Source organism: Mauremys reevesii, linkage group 4 (assembly GCF_016161935.1).
Source record: "Mauremys reevesii isolate NIE-2019 linkage group 4, ASM1616193v1, whole genome shotgun sequence".
Classification (NCBI taxonomy): Eukaryota; Metazoa; Chordata; order Testudines; family Geoemydidae; genus Mauremys; species Mauremys reevesii.
The window spans coordinates 118,837,631-118,851,945 of record NC_052626.1 but is presented as its reverse complement, the minus strand read 5'-3'; the positions used below and the strand labels follow the sequence as shown (position 1 = coordinate 118,851,945).

Sequence of the window (14,315 nt, the reverse complement as noted above, 5' to 3'; positions counted from 1 at the left end):
AAGGAAGCAGCGTGGGCGGTAGCGTGTGGTGCACCTATCCCACCTGTAAAGAATTCAGCATCGCTCGTAAAGGGCGCGGGGTTAGTCATGTGGCTTAGCCCAGCCAACACCCTCTGCCGGAGCTGGGGATTTCTGCACCAGCTTCCACAGCGCTGCCCCACACTAGGCCCTTATGGGCTCCACGCCCTGCCCTTATGGGGTCCCCCCCCCGCGCTGCCCCACACCCAGCCTTTATGCCCCCCCGAGCGCTGCCCCATGCCTTTATGGGCAGCCAGCCCTCTGTCCCCCCCCACCACCTTATAGGCAGCCACCCCGCCACGCAGGATCCCATATGGCTCTGACCCATCTTGCCCATCCCATGGATTATCTCTGAAATAACGTGTGCTGCCCTGCAGGCCTCTCAGGAGAGGGATCCGTCCGTTTGGTGAATGGCAGCAGCCGCTGCAGTGGTGCCGTGGAGGTCCATCATCGTGGGTGGTGGATACCAATCTGCCAGGAAATGTGGGACAAGGAGGCCTCCCACGTGGTCTGCAGACAGCTGCACTGTGGGGAGGCAAAGGAGACAGCAGCTGAATCCACCACCAGCCCTGTGTGCCCGCCCAGGTCAACACCCACAAAGGAAGCCACCCCGTCCTTTCAGAACCTCTGCCCTTCCCTGCACATCCACTGTGTGGGTCTGGAGAGCACTTGGAAGCAGTGCAATGTGTCAGAGCTGTGCTGTAAAGGGAAGCTGGCCAGCGTCACCTGCACAGGTAAGAAACAGATCCATCCCATGTCTTGCAGAGCCCCGGTTAGCCATCAGCAGCTTCCAATGGGAAACCATCCATGCACGCTGGCTGCTCTCCTCTCGTTGCTGCTGCTCTATCCCCATCAGCCATCCATACTCCATAGTGAGGCCAGTCCGGCTCTGCCCCTGCCCATTGGCCAAACCCCAGCCCTCCCAGCTGCCTGTTTCTGGCCCATGAGGGAGTCTTGCCCCTCCACACCTTGCAGGTTAGAAAATTGAGGGGGCCAGCAGGTCCTTCCGCCTGTGAGCTCCATCGCAGCATCCCAGGTGAGTGCCCCTGAATGCTACACTCCTGATAAATAATTACATGGCTGATGGAGCTGAGACCAGATCCATCCACCCATTCATTGACACCAGCTCCATCCATCCATCTATTGACACCAGCTCCCTCCATCCATCTATTGACACCAGCTCCCTCCATCCATCCGCATACATAACCTATCATCCACTGAGAGCAGATCCATCCCCTATACACACCTCTTCATCCATCCATCCCTCCTTTCTCTTTCTCCCTCCCTGTGCCTATCTCTCTCTCTGCCATTCACAGAGCCTCTCTCTGAGCTATGCTCACTCCCCCTTTGCCCTCTCTGCCAGGTTCCCATTCTGTGCGCCTGGTTGGCGGGGGCAGTTGCTGTGAGGGCCGTGTGGAGGTCGAGGTGGACGGTGTCTGGGGCACAGTGTGTGACGACGCCTGGGACCTGGATGACGCCGAGGTGGTATGTCAGCAGCTGAAATGCGGCTGGGCCATCCAGGCTCCAGTGGCCTCCTCCTTCCACAAAGGGACGGGCCCCATCCACCTGGATGAGGTGAGCTGTGCTGGGAATGAATCCCAACTGTGGGACTGTCCAGCTGAGAGGAGCCATGACTGCGGCCACAAGGAAGATGCCGGTGTGGTGTGCTCAGGTCTGTTCCTCTATCCGGAAGAGTGCACTTGTCCTTCTGTCTGTCTGGTGGAACGTTACTGTCCATCTCTGTTCAGTGGAGGATTCCTGTCTGTCTGATGGAGAGCCTCGGTCTGTCCACATGTCCATCTGAAGGAGTGCTCCTGTCTGTCTGTCAATCCATTGGCGAGCTCTTGTCTGTCTGTCTGTATGGTAGAATGCTCCTGTTTGTCTGTCTGTGTGTCCATTGGAGAGCTCCTGTCTGTCTGTCCACTAGAGGACTCCTGTATGTCCATCTGTCTGGAGGATTGTTCCTGTCTCTGTCTGTCTGGGATGGGCAGTGAAATTAGACTCTGGCAGCTTGGGGAAGGGGTAAATCCCTCCTGCCTCCAGCAGGCTCCAGGTGCAGCAGGGTCTAAACTTCCATCGTGGGCAGTTCCTTCATGTCTGTGTTGCATCAGAGTGGGGACCCCAGGCTGTTCCCTCTTTGCTGACCTGCTGCCCCCCCCCCATTCCCGCACAGAGCACCAGAAGTGGCGCCTGTCAGGGGGCAAGGACGCCTGCGCCGGCCGCGTAGAAGTTTATTACCGGGGCGTGTGGAACATGGTGTGTGACGGGACCTGGTACAAGGAGGAGATGGGCGTGCTGTGCCGGTGGCTGGGGTGCAGCCCCTCTGGCCAGAAGCTGAGCTTCAACCACACGCAAGAGGGCAGGATGAACTACGAATGCTCAGGGACCGAGCCCTCACTGTCCTGGTGCCGATGGCACTACAACAACTTTAACCTGTGCCACCAGTCCCAGGCTGCTGGCGTGATCTGCAACGGTAACGCTGCCTCATCACACACTGAACCCCCACCCAGACAGACCCAAGCAGGGATCAAACCTGCAACTCTCAGGAGAAAAAACACATGCTGCTAAGGCTTGAGCTAGGGGCAAGGCAGTAACATCATATTGTAATCTTTGAGACCAAGAAGAAAACATGTCCATACATATGCCAGCAGCGCAGCTGGGGGTAGGGGGAAGAAGGCAGACATAAGGGGTGATAGAGGGGATGGATGGGGCAGTAGGATGGGGCAAAAGAGGGGTGATCCTGGGGACCTGGGCAGGGTGGCAGGAGAGGGGAGGGAAGGAAGCGAACGTGGGAGGCAATCCAGGGGACCGTGAGAGAGGGGAGGGTCTCCACCCCAGAATGGGTCTGTCCCTCCAGCCCCACTGACTGTTCTTCTCCCTCTGTCTGTGGCACCCCCAGGCTCGCTGGGCTTGCTGAACATGTCTGACGTGCTCCCCACAGCGATGACGACTCCAGACTCCAGGAGAAGTGAGTGTCTGGGGGGCAGACCCTCCTGGCCCTCTTGCAGTGCCTCTCTCTGGATCCGAGACGAGCCCTCCCCCACTGGAGCAGGAGGGGATGTTTGCCAGCCCTGCTGTAGGGCAAACCTCTCCAGGATCACTGCACCATGGGCAGCTCTCCTTTGGCAGCATCCATTCCCCAGAGGGGGCAGCCAAAGAGCCCCCCCCCCCAGCAGGATCCTCCCCAAGAGCCAGGGACTTGGCTTTGAGCTCCTCCTGTGTTCCTGCTGTCAGGGCGCTAGGCGTTCTGCCCCACCCAGCGCCCCCACCCCAGGCAGAGCCCTACATGGTGTGCACTCTGAGGCCTCCCCCCGCCACAGCACAGCCAGCAAGGTCAGGGCTGCAGGAAGAGCTTCAGGGAGCTGGCCCTGCCACTCTCCTGTGACCTCCCCCATGCCAAGTTTGTGGGGCCTGGAAGGGGCTCATGAGTCAGCCCATGGCCTGCCCCAGAGAGCTTCCGAGCTAGGGGCCTGCACGGTGCTGGGAACACCCCTGACATCAGCAGGGATGGGGCCCTATGCCAGGCCCTAGTGACAGTTCCCCTGTGTTGTGTAGAAGCAGCAAAGAATCCTGTGGCACCTTATAGACTAACAGATGTTTTGTAGCATGAGCTTTCGTGGGTGAACACCCACTTCTTCGGATGCAAGCAGTGTGTTGTGTGCCTCTCTGACTTGCTGTCTGTCTGTCTGTCCATCTGTCTGTCCCTCCCCCTCTCCCCCCGCCCCATTGCCAGGCACAGCTGAGCCACTGGGCTGGGAAGCCAAGGCCTTCTCGAACTGGACTCTCCTCCTCCTCTGTGTCGTCCTGGGCCTTCTCCTCTTGGTCACCGTGCTGGCCTTCACCGCCGCCCTTCTGAGGATGAGGAGGAAACACGGTAGCTTTGCTGCTTAGGGCTTTGCCAGAGTGAGATTGGGCACTTGTGGGGCCAGGCAGAGCCATGGCTTGGTGTGAAGAGCCGTCAGACAGGCCCTTCTGCATGGGGGAGTGACATCATGGGCCAAAGCACGGGTCCAGGGTGGGGCCATTGGCAGCACCTAGCAATGGGGTGACATGAAACGGGGCCAGATCCCCCGTTGGTGTCAATCGGTCGTAACTCCATTGGTGTCCATGCACTGGTGTCAATTGGCTGTAGCTCCAATGGAATCAGTGGAGCTGCTCTGATCTACACCAGGATCTGGCCCCGGTTACCCGCTCAGGGGCTCAGGATTGCTTCGCCGTGGTTGCTGTCCTGTCCCTGAATGCACAGGCAGCTCGCGGGGTGCCGCGCATGCTCTGCTGAACAGTTCCCCAGAGCAATGGCAGCCTGCAGCATGAAAGCCCAGCACCAGAGCACAGGGCTAGATGGGACCCGCGGGGCATGCAGGACTAGTGCAGATCCCCTCCCAGCCTGGGGTGGGCCCTGGCCTGGCTGTGCCAGGCCCTGTACGGCCTCACGGAGCAACCCATCTCCTTTCTCTCCCTCTCTGTTTGCAGCCCACGCCGTGTCCTCTTCCTCATTAGCCACCCCGGTCCTGGTGAATCATAGCGCACAGGGCCCAGAGACGCCCGCAGGGGGTGCTAATGACTACAGGAAAGCCCCCCCCAAAGTAGAAGGTATCAGCTGTTGCTTGGCCTGCTCCCACTGCCCCTCCCCCACACCCAACCTCTTTGCCCCCACCTCTCCCATACCCTACCTCTCTGCCCCCACCCCACCTTCCCCTCTCCTCACAGCCCCTCCCATACACTCTGCCCCTCTCCCTCTACTTCTCTGCCTGCCTCCCCTTCCCCTCCCACACTCCCTGCTCCTCCCCCCAACACCCCTCCCTGCCTACCCCACATCCTGACTCTCCCCCACAACCTGACTTTCTCTGCCCCTCCCCTACACCACACCTCTCTCTGCTCCCTGCCTCTCAGCCCTTCCTGGTAGGGTTGTCAACTTTCTAATTGCACAAAACTGAACACCCTAGCCCCACCCCTTCCCTGAGGCCCCGCCCCCACACATTACATTTCCCCCTCCTTTGGTGGCTTCCCCCACCCTCACTCACTTTCACTGGGCTGGGGCAGGGGGTTGGGGTGAAGGAGGGGGTGAGGGCTATAAATGGGGGTGCAGGCCCTGGGGTGGAGCCAGAAATGAGGGGTTCAGGGTATGGGGCAGGGAGTTGGGGTGTGGGAGGGTGAGGGCTCTGGGCTGAGGGTGCTGGCTCTGGGGTTGGGCAGAGGATGAGGGGTTTGGTTGCAGGAGGGGGCTCCAGGCTGGGAGGGTGGGGCTAAGGGATTTGGAGTGTGGGAGGGGGCTGCGGGTTGAGGCAGGGGTTTGGAGTGCAGGAGGGGGTGAGGGCTATGTGGTGGGGCCAGGGATGAGGGGTTCAGGGTGGGGGGGGGCTCTGGGCTGGGGCAGAGGGTTGTGGTGCAGGGGTGGATGAGGGCTTTGGGCTGGAGGTGCAGGCTCTCGGGTGCAGGAGGGGGCTCCGGGTTTGGGAGGGGCTCAGGATTGCGGCATGGGCTTTCCTCAGGCAGCTCCTGGTCAGCGGCACAGCAGGGCTAAGGCAGGCTAGTCTCTACCTGTCTTGGGGCACTGCATTGTGCCCTGGAAGCAACCAGCAGATCCAGGTCCTAGGCGGGCGGAGCAAGAGGCTCCACGGCTTGCGCTGCTCTCACCCACAGGCACCACCACTCCAGCTTCCATTGGCCGGTTCCCAGCCAATGGGAGTGCGGAGCCGGTGCTCGGGCAGTGCGTGGAGCCCCATAGCCCCCCCGCTTAGGAGCCGGACTTGCTGGCTGCTTCCGGGACACAGCAGAGTGCCCCAGAACAGGTAGGGACTAGTCTGCCTTAGCACCGCCAACCGGGCTTTTAACTGCCCAGTTGGCAGTGCTGACCAGAGCCACCAAGGTCACCTGGTTGAAAACCAGACATCTGGTCACCCTGTTTCCTGGCCACCGTCTCCCATCCTGGCTGAGTATCCGACCCAGAGGCTCCCGGTCCTTGGTTCATGGCACCGGCCCCACCCCAGCACTGTTCCCAGTTGCTCCATTTCACCCGAAGACACTGAGGGCTCTGGGCTGGGAGCCATGGCTGTGTGGCCCCGGGGGGGTTCTGGGAGGGCAGACAGGCACTGCCCCACACTTGGCAAGCCCTGGTCCAGACAGGTCCCCTGGTAACCATTCCCTTCATGCCCCCCTAGCAGAGCCGCTGGCCGTGCCCGCTCCTGGCTCCGAGGACTCCGATTCCGACTATGAACACTATGATTTCAGCAGCAAGCCGCCTGTGGCACTCTCCACCTTCTACAGTGAGCAACCCCCCCACCTGCACCATGCGGGCTCTTCGCAGCCTGGGGCTTCTGCCTCCCCACGGGGCCCTGCCTTCCCTCACACTGCCCAGTGCCAGACTGGGCTGCCCCCGCACACATAGCTCTACCAATGCCCCCCATCCCAACCCGCAGGCACCGCTGCTCCAGCCCTGGGCTCCCCTCCACCCCCCAGATCTGCCAGTGCTTCCCCATCCTGACCTGCAGCCCCTGATGTCCCAGCCCTGGGCTCCCCACCCCACAGTTCTGCCAGTGCCCCCTCCATCCTGACCCACAGCCCTTCTGTCCCAGCCCTGGGCTCCCCACCCCACAGCTCTACCAGTGCCCCCTCCATCCTGACCCACAGCCCTTCTGTCCCAGCCCTGGGCTCCCCACCCCACAGCTCTGCCAGTGCCCCCTCCATCCTGACCCACAGCCACTGTGGTCCCAGCCCTGGGCTCCCCACCCCACAGCTCTGCCAGTGCCCCCTCCATCCCGAGCCACCGCCACTGTGGTCCCAGCCCTGGGCTCCCCACCCCACAGCTCTGCCAGTGCCCCCTCCATCCTGACCCACAGCCACTGTGGTCCCAGCCCTGGGCTCCCCACCCCACAGCTCTGCCAGTGCCCCCTCCATCCTGACCCACAGCCCTTCTGTCTCAGCCCTGGGCTCCCCACCCCACAGCTCTGCCAGTGCCCCCTCCATCCTGACCCACAGCCCTTCTGTCCCAGCCCTGGGCTCCCCACCCCACAGCTCTGCCAGTGCCCCCTCCATCCTGACCCGCAACCCTTCTGTCCCAGCCCTGGGCTCCCCACCCCACAGCTCTGCCAGTGCCCCTCCATCCCGATCCACAGCCACTGTGGTCCCAGCCCTGGGCTCCCCATGCCACAGCTCCCCCAGAGACCCTCAATCCTGACCAACAGGGATTGGGGACAGGGATGTATGGGGGTGGGGGTCAGAGGGATCCGGGGGTGGGTGGGTAGGGGGTCACAGGGGTTGGTTGGAGTCAGGAGGATTGCAGGGTCAATGGGTACAGGGGTTGATTGGGCTCAGAGGGGATCCAGGGATCAGGGGGTATGGGGTTGGCTGCGGTCAAGGGGAACTGGGGGAGGTCATGTCAGCGAGTACTGTTAGTGGTGATCTGCCAGCTCACCCTGCTGTGATGCTGGGCCAGGCGAGGTTTGCTGGAACCCTTTGTCTCTGGTTGCAGATTCGCTTCGGCACCGAGCAGCGGATGAGATGCTCCCCGCGGACAGCTTCCCCCCAGCACCTGGCCAGGAGGTGCTGAATGAGGGCCCGGAGCCCTGGGGCCAGCCAGAGCAAAGGCCCTACGAGGGTGAGAGCTGGTGCTGCTGACTGGGCGAGTGACAGAGATGGGAAGCATAGTCCCAGGAACGGGGGCCCAAAGCCCCAGATCCCCTGGTGTTCGCCTATCTGTCTGTCTGTCCTCAGTCCCCATCCGTCTGTCTATTCCAGCACATGGGGTGGAGCAGAGTTTGTGCTGATGGGCCCTCGCTGGGGCAGAGCAAGGGTGGGCCATTTCCCAGCTCTCCCCACACCCCCGGCACTGGGGCTAGATCAGGCAGTGCTGCAAACCCTCCATCTAGCTCCAAGGGGTTCTCTGTAGATTTGTAGCCCCCGTGGGTGGGGCAGGCTCGGGCATTGCCAGCACTGGCCGGTAGAAGGCTGCGCTGATGGAGAGGCCACTTCTCTTGCAGAGCCCCCCGCTGAGTCCAGCTCATCCTCAGAGGACAACTACTACAATAACGGCAACACCAGGCAGCAACAGTGGGGCAACCCAGCCCCTCCTCCCACCAGCTGCTTCTTAATGCCAGCACCTCCTGCCCATGGCAACAGTGGCTCCCAGCTCTCCTTCCAAGGTTAGCAAGATGGGCCAGCACCCGCTGGCTCTGACGGCCGGTGGGACCATCTCTGAGCATTGGCCGTTGAGGAGCAACCTCCCAGCACGTCCTCTCCTGCCCCAGGAGAGGGAAAGGGAGGGAAGTCTGGGCTGGGCCCAAGATCCAAGGCTGGAAAATCCAACCCCTTGTGTTTATGGAAGGGAAAATCATCCCAGGAGCAATGATTCTGCCCCAACCTGCCCAGCAGGGCCTCCAAGTGCACTGGGCCCTGGCCATCCCTCACAATCTCCACAGAGAAAGGCCTCCACGAACCCTCCAGGCCTTTCTCTGTGCATTGGTGGGACAGGGAAAGGTCATCCATGGGCCGTTAAGTCTCTGACAACGCCCTGACCTGCGGGCGGGGAACCTCATCTCTGGGGATATCAGGGCTGATGACCTGGTCTGGACTGAGATAGCTGATGGGAGGCAACCTCTGTCCCCTTCCTGCTGGATTCCCAGTATGGATAGTCACTGCATCTCCCCTAACAGGAGCCTGGAAATGCTCCTCACTCTCTGCACCAGAAGGGTGAGCATGTCCGGGGTTGTCTCCAGCAGGGCCCGATGGAGCCGACAGCTCCAGCACCTCATCTGGAGAATGGTATGAAAACTTCCACAGCACAGCGCACCAGGGAGACCAGCCGGGAAACATGCCGGGTGAGGAGAGGAGAGAATGGAGGAAGCATGGGGAGGGAGCTGCAGACCTACTGCTTGGGGAGCAGGCAGTGGCCCTGTGTTCCCAACAGTGCTGAGCCTAATTATGGGGGCTCATGGAAGATAACCTGATTCAGAGCAGGTTACAGTCCACTCAGAAAGACAGAGAAAGAGACTGTAAAAGGGGAATAGGAAAGGGAATGGCTAGAGATCAATGGGGGGTGGGGGATGGAGAAAGAGAGAGAGTGAGTAACCAAGGGAGGGAGAGATGGATGACTGTGGGGATGGAGGGAGGCATGAGAGGTGGCTGTGGGGATGGAGGGGGCAGGGATGAGAGGTGGCTGTGGGGATGGAGGGGGCAGGGATGAGAGGTGGCTGTGGGGATGGAGGGAGGAAGGGATGAGAGGTGGCTGTGGGGAGGGAGGAAGGAAGGGAGGGATCAGAGGTGGCTGTGGGGAGGGCAGGAAGGAGGTAGTGATGAGAGGTGGCTGTGGGGATGGAGGGAGGGAGGTATAAGAGGTGGCTGTGGGCAGGGAGGGAGGCAGGGATGAGAGGTGGCTGTGGGCAGGGAGGGAGGCAGGGATGAGAGGTGGCTGTGGAGATGGAGGGAAGAAGGGATGAGAAGTGACTGGGAGTGGAGGGAGGGAGGAAGGGGTGAGAGATGGCTGTGGGGATGGAGGGGCAGGGATGAGAGGTGGCTGTGGGGATGCAGGGATGAGAGGTAGCTGTGGAGCGGGAAGGAGGGAGGGAGAGTTGAGAGGAGGCTGTGGGGATGGAGGAGGGCAGGGATAAGAGGTGGCTGTGGGGAGGGAGGGAGGGATGCGAGGTGGCTGTGGGGATGGAGGAGGGCAGGGATGAGAGGTGGTTGTGGGGATGGAAGGAGGAAGGGATGAGAGGTGGCTGTGGGGATGGAGGAAGGGAGGGATGAGAGGTGGCTGTGGGGATGGAGGAAGAGAGGGATGAGAGGTGGCTGTGGGGATGGAGGAAGGGAGGGATGAGAGGTGGCTGTGGGGGTGGAGGGAGGGATGAGAGGTGGCTGTAGGGAGGCAGGGAAGGCTGAGAGGTTGCTGTGGGGATGGAGGTGGGCAGGGATGCGAGGGGGTTGTGGGGATGGAGGGAGGGAGGGATGAGAGGTGGCTGTGGGGATGGAGGAAGGGAGGGATGTGAGGTGGCTGTGAGGGTGGAGGGAGGGATGGATGAGAGGTGTCTGTGGGGGTGGAAGAGATGAGAGGTGGCTGTGGGGATGGAGGAAGGGAAGGATGAGAGGTGGCTGTGGGGATGGAGGGAGGGAGGAATGAGAGGTGGCTGTGGGGAGGGAGGGAGGCAGGCAGGGAGGGATGAGAGGTGACTGTGGGGTGGAGGGAGGGAGGGATGAGAGGTGGCTGTGGGGATGGAAGGAGGGAGGAATGAGAGGTGGCTGTAGGGAGGCAGGGAGGGATGCAGGGCCGGTGCCACCATTTAGGCAACCTAGGCGGTCGCCTAGGGCACTGGCATTTGGGGGGCGCCATTTTCTTCAGCAGCGACCGCGGCAGCCGGATCTTCAGCGCCCTGGTCGTCGCCGGCATTTAGGCGGAGGGAGCTGGGGCAGGGGAGCATGGGGAGGGCCAACTGCAGCAAGTAAGGGGAGGGGGACATGCAGGGGAACTCCCCGCCTCAGCTCACCCCTGTCCCGCCTCCTCCCCAAGCACGCCGTGGCTGCTTCACTTCTCCCGCCTCCCAGGCTTGCGGCGCCAGTCAGCTTAGGCGCCACAAGCCTGGGATGATGGAGAAGTGAAGCGGCCACAGCATGCTTGGGGTGCTCGTGCACGGAGCAGAGGTGAGCTGGGGCGGGCGGAGGGGTGCCTCAGGGCGGAGGGCGGGAGCTGCTGCGGTGAGGGGGGTGCCTCAGGGTGGGGGTGCGGGGGAGAGGAGGGCGCAAGGTGGAAGTTGCGCCTAGGGCGCGAAACATCCTTGCACCAGCCCTGGAGGGATGAGAGGTGGCTGTGGGAATGGAAGGAGGCAGGGATGAACTACAGGAGTTGATGGGATCCGTTATTTCAGAGTGGCCGGCTCTCTCTCAGCCGTTGGGGAGCTGTGAGCCTGGGAGAGACGACTCGGAGGGAGGCGATTACGATGATGTCCAAGGCCTGGCGTACTAGGGCAGGGTCGTTACTGCAAGTCTGTGCCTCCAGCCCTCCCTCCTGCCTTCAACGCAGTGACAGCAAATCAGTGGGTGATACCTGACCCCTCACGTCCCTGCCCTGAATGTGTTTGATTAGCACAAGGTCAAGCATGGGAGGAAGGTTTGTCAGCAGGTCCCAGAACCAGCCCTGGACTGACCAGTATTTCCCAGTGCAGACCCTGTGGCTCTGGAAGGGGCTGCACTCCTCTACCAACTTACAGCTCTGACCCTGAAAAATCCACTGAGACCTTCCCAAGAACATCCCCTTCCCAGCCCACGTTCTCCGCTAATGCCCAGCTAGCCCTGACCACTCAGGCCTATAAGTGAACCCCTGGTGTTTGGGGTGTGTCTGGGACTCCATCCTCAGTGCTCAGGACACAGGCCAAGCTCTCCAGGATGGCTGCCGGGGCCATGGGCTCTATTCCCAGCCGGGAAAGGTGCTTGGACACATGGTGATGGGAGCAGCACAGAGACCTAGCTGGAGCCCTAGGGATGGTAAGCTGGAGGTCAGAAGTCCTAGGGGAGCAGCCAGACTGCTTGGCTCCCTTTCCAACAGTGACTTAGGGAGCTGGGTTCAATCCTCGGTATGTAGATTCCCCATGGCAATAACCAGTCCCCAGTGATTAGCCTGCACACAGGAACTGGGGTGCTCAGATTCAATGCACAGGGGGTAGCTCCTCCCCCAGGCCTCTGCTTCATCCCCACTGGGCAGAAGCAGCTAGGAGGGGATGTTCCATAGCTGGGTTCCAGCAATGGCTCTCTCCTGTTGGGGGAGGGTCTGTACATCACAGACCAAGCTACCTATGAGATCCAAGCCCCTGGCTTTGAGGGGAAGGTCAGCCTGTGGTTGAGGCAGTGCCTGACACTCAGGAGGGCTGGGTTGCATCCCCGGCCTTGCTGCTACCTCGCTATTGGAGTGCGGCCAAGTCACCTCCCCTGTCCCTCAGTTTCCCTGTTGGAGATGGGGATCATGGTGCCCCGTGCAAGTCTGCATTAATGGAACGGCGTTGAGATCCTGAGATCTGAAGAACTGTGGGTGATGGATGAGGCCATGGAGGATGGTTCTTCCCTCTCCCCCAAGCAAGGGGCTGCTCGCAGTGCCAGCAGATCCACAGCTGCTGCCCATGCTGTACCCACCTCCAAAGCTGTCACTGGAGAGAAGAGGCTGGCTCCAACCTTCTATGGAGGGCTAAGGCTTTTAGGGATTTTTTTTCCCTTGGAAAGTGTAGGTGAAAACGGGGAAAAAAAATATTTAATTGACATTTTTCCCTGAGATCTTCCTGGGGTTTCATTGAACAGAATCATTATCTTTCCCCCCACGAAACCCCAAAACCTTTCAACAGAACTGGCCTCTGCTGGGGTAAAGCCCTTTTTGCACCAAAAGAAACATGGTGACAGGAGACTTCTGAGCAGCTGTAAGAGTGAGAATGAGAGGCTCTGGAATGCTTTCACTGGGGAACCCCGAGCGGCCGGAACTGTAAAGTTTCTCCACAGTCACTCATTGATCCTCCCCATGGCCCTGCCAGGTGGCTGAGGATTCCGATCTCCATTCTACACGGGGGGAAATTGAGGCACGGCTAGATGAAATGACTTGATCAAGGGCCACCCACCGAGTCAGTTGCAGCTCCTAGCCCTATGCTTGTTCCTCCAGCCCCCTGGGACACTGCTCCTGTGGTTTGCTCTGGGGGCATTTTATTTAGCTAACAATTCCCTACAACGTGGACCTGGGACCCTGAATTGGAACCTTCTCCTTCAGTCCTGGAGCGGGGACGGGGTGGGGTGGGGTTCGGGGAGAGGAGAGCTGCATGGAAGGATGGCAATAATGAATGTATTTCCAGGATCTGGGAGCACAAGCACTGTGTAAATAGTGGAGCAGCATGTGACTGCCGCATAGGGCTGTTCCCTCGCTCTCCCGTGTGGTGGCACCATTGTGAGATTAAAAGGCTTTGACTACAGGGGCTGGAAGGAGAATCTCTTTATTTAAGCTTTTAAGAATGGTGGCTGTGGGGGTCAGAGTAAAATTCCAGGCCAGATCCCAGCTGGTGTAAACCGGGGTCTCTCCATTGGAATCCATGGGGCCAGATCCTCACATGGGCAGTGTTAATTGCCACCAGTGGAGGATCTGGCCCTTAGTGTGTTTGTGAGAGAGAGAAGCCTAATTTGTAGCCAGGCTGCCTGTCAGCCTGTGATACCCCAGGGGCCTCACCATGCACCAGACCCTGGAGCTCCTCCCAGATGCACTCTGGGTGAGCCCCCTGGGCCTGTGTCACCTTTCCATTGGGCTGTTAGATCATTACACCAGGTCACAGAATGTAACCTTCATTCCTGAGTTGCACCATGTCTGAGGAGGACTGGGACCGGGTAAGCTCTGCCTCAGGGAAGATGCTCTTGTTTGCCAACCAATCACTCCAGGCTAAATCCACTTCCCATTGGGAACAGGGCTTGTTCCGTAAAAATAGCCTGTAGGGAGTAACAGAAAGGAGGGACTGTTATCCTAAAAGAGGCCCTTCAGCTCACCCAAGAAGCAATTCCCTTATCACCCCCTGCCTGACAGTAAATCCAGCAGTGACTGATACCAACGAGGTCATTCTGAAGTGCATCGGTTAATACTGAGCTTAGAATAAACACCAGATCCCACAGCTTCTCTCTGCTAATGGAGGCATGGGTGGTCCCACTAGTGTCACCAGCTCTCAGGACTTCAGCCTCAGTCTCACAATATGTGGGTTTTCCTCCAAGCTCCTGGTCTCATGTGATTTTGGGGAGAGTCTCAGCTTTTCTTTACAAATAAAAGTAGGTCTCTGGCCCTCATCAGTGTGGGGAAAACCTTAGAGCAATCCCACAGGCTCAGAAAGCAGAAGGCAAAGAAAAAGAAGCCAACATTTAATATATTTTCCTTTTAGATCTCATGATTTTTAAGCCAATCTTGTGATTATTTTTGGAGCCTGCTTCATGATGTGCTGAACACTTGGAGTTGGCCATGCTGTCTCTGCCAGATGGAGATCTTGGCTTATCAAAGTTAAGGATTAAATAGTCCTGCTCATCATTATACACATTGTAGGGATATCCACTTGGGAACGGCTGCCAGCTCTTACTTAGAGGTGGCCAGATGCCAACTCAGGTAACTGCAGCTCGGGCTTGTTAATTTCTCCCCAGTGGTTTGAGCTACAGCAGTTGAACTCCCTCCTGGGTGTATAGCCAACTCTCCCTGGAGAGAGAGAGAGAAAGAGGCCAAATGTTCAAGTCCTTTCCTAAGCTCTCTGATTTGATCTGCTGCTTTAGCATCCTCAGGGAAGAATGATCCCTTCACAGGCAATATCCAGGCT

At 59.6% G+C, this 14,315-nt stretch overlaps 1 protein-coding gene across 6 annotated transcripts in view; it reads left to right on the top strand.

Moving 5' to 3' along the window:
- CD6 (CD6 molecule) overlaps positions 1-12,755 on the top strand; it is a 28,873-nt gene extending 16,118 nt beyond the window's left edge. For 2 of the 6 annotated variants that reach the window (XM_039533303.1, XM_039533307.1), the window contains exons 3-13: positions 396-752; positions 1,382-1,690; positions 2,192-2,491; positions 2,918-2,986; positions 3,752-3,892; positions 4,492-4,611; positions 6,180-6,284; positions 7,490-7,615; positions 7,998-8,159; positions 8,733-8,834; positions 10,872-12,755. In XM_039533303.1, the coding sequence (XP_039389237.1) occupies positions 396-752; positions 1,382-1,690; positions 2,192-2,491; positions 2,918-2,986; positions 3,752-3,892; positions 4,492-4,611; positions 6,180-6,284; positions 7,490-7,615; positions 7,998-8,159; positions 8,733-8,834; positions 10,872-10,969 (1,889 nt within the window). In that variant the 3' untranslated portion in view covers positions 10,970-12,755. The remainder of the gene's footprint in view (positions 1-395; positions 753-1,381; positions 1,691-2,191; positions 2,492-2,917; positions 2,987-3,751; positions 3,893-4,491; positions 4,612-6,179; positions 6,285-7,489; positions 7,616-7,997; positions 8,160-8,732; positions 8,835-10,871) is intronic. The other 4 variants (XM_039533305.1, XM_039533304.1, XM_039533308.1 and 1 more) reach the window with 4 other exon arrangements.
- Positions 12,756-14,315: the final 1,560 nt, after the last annotated feature.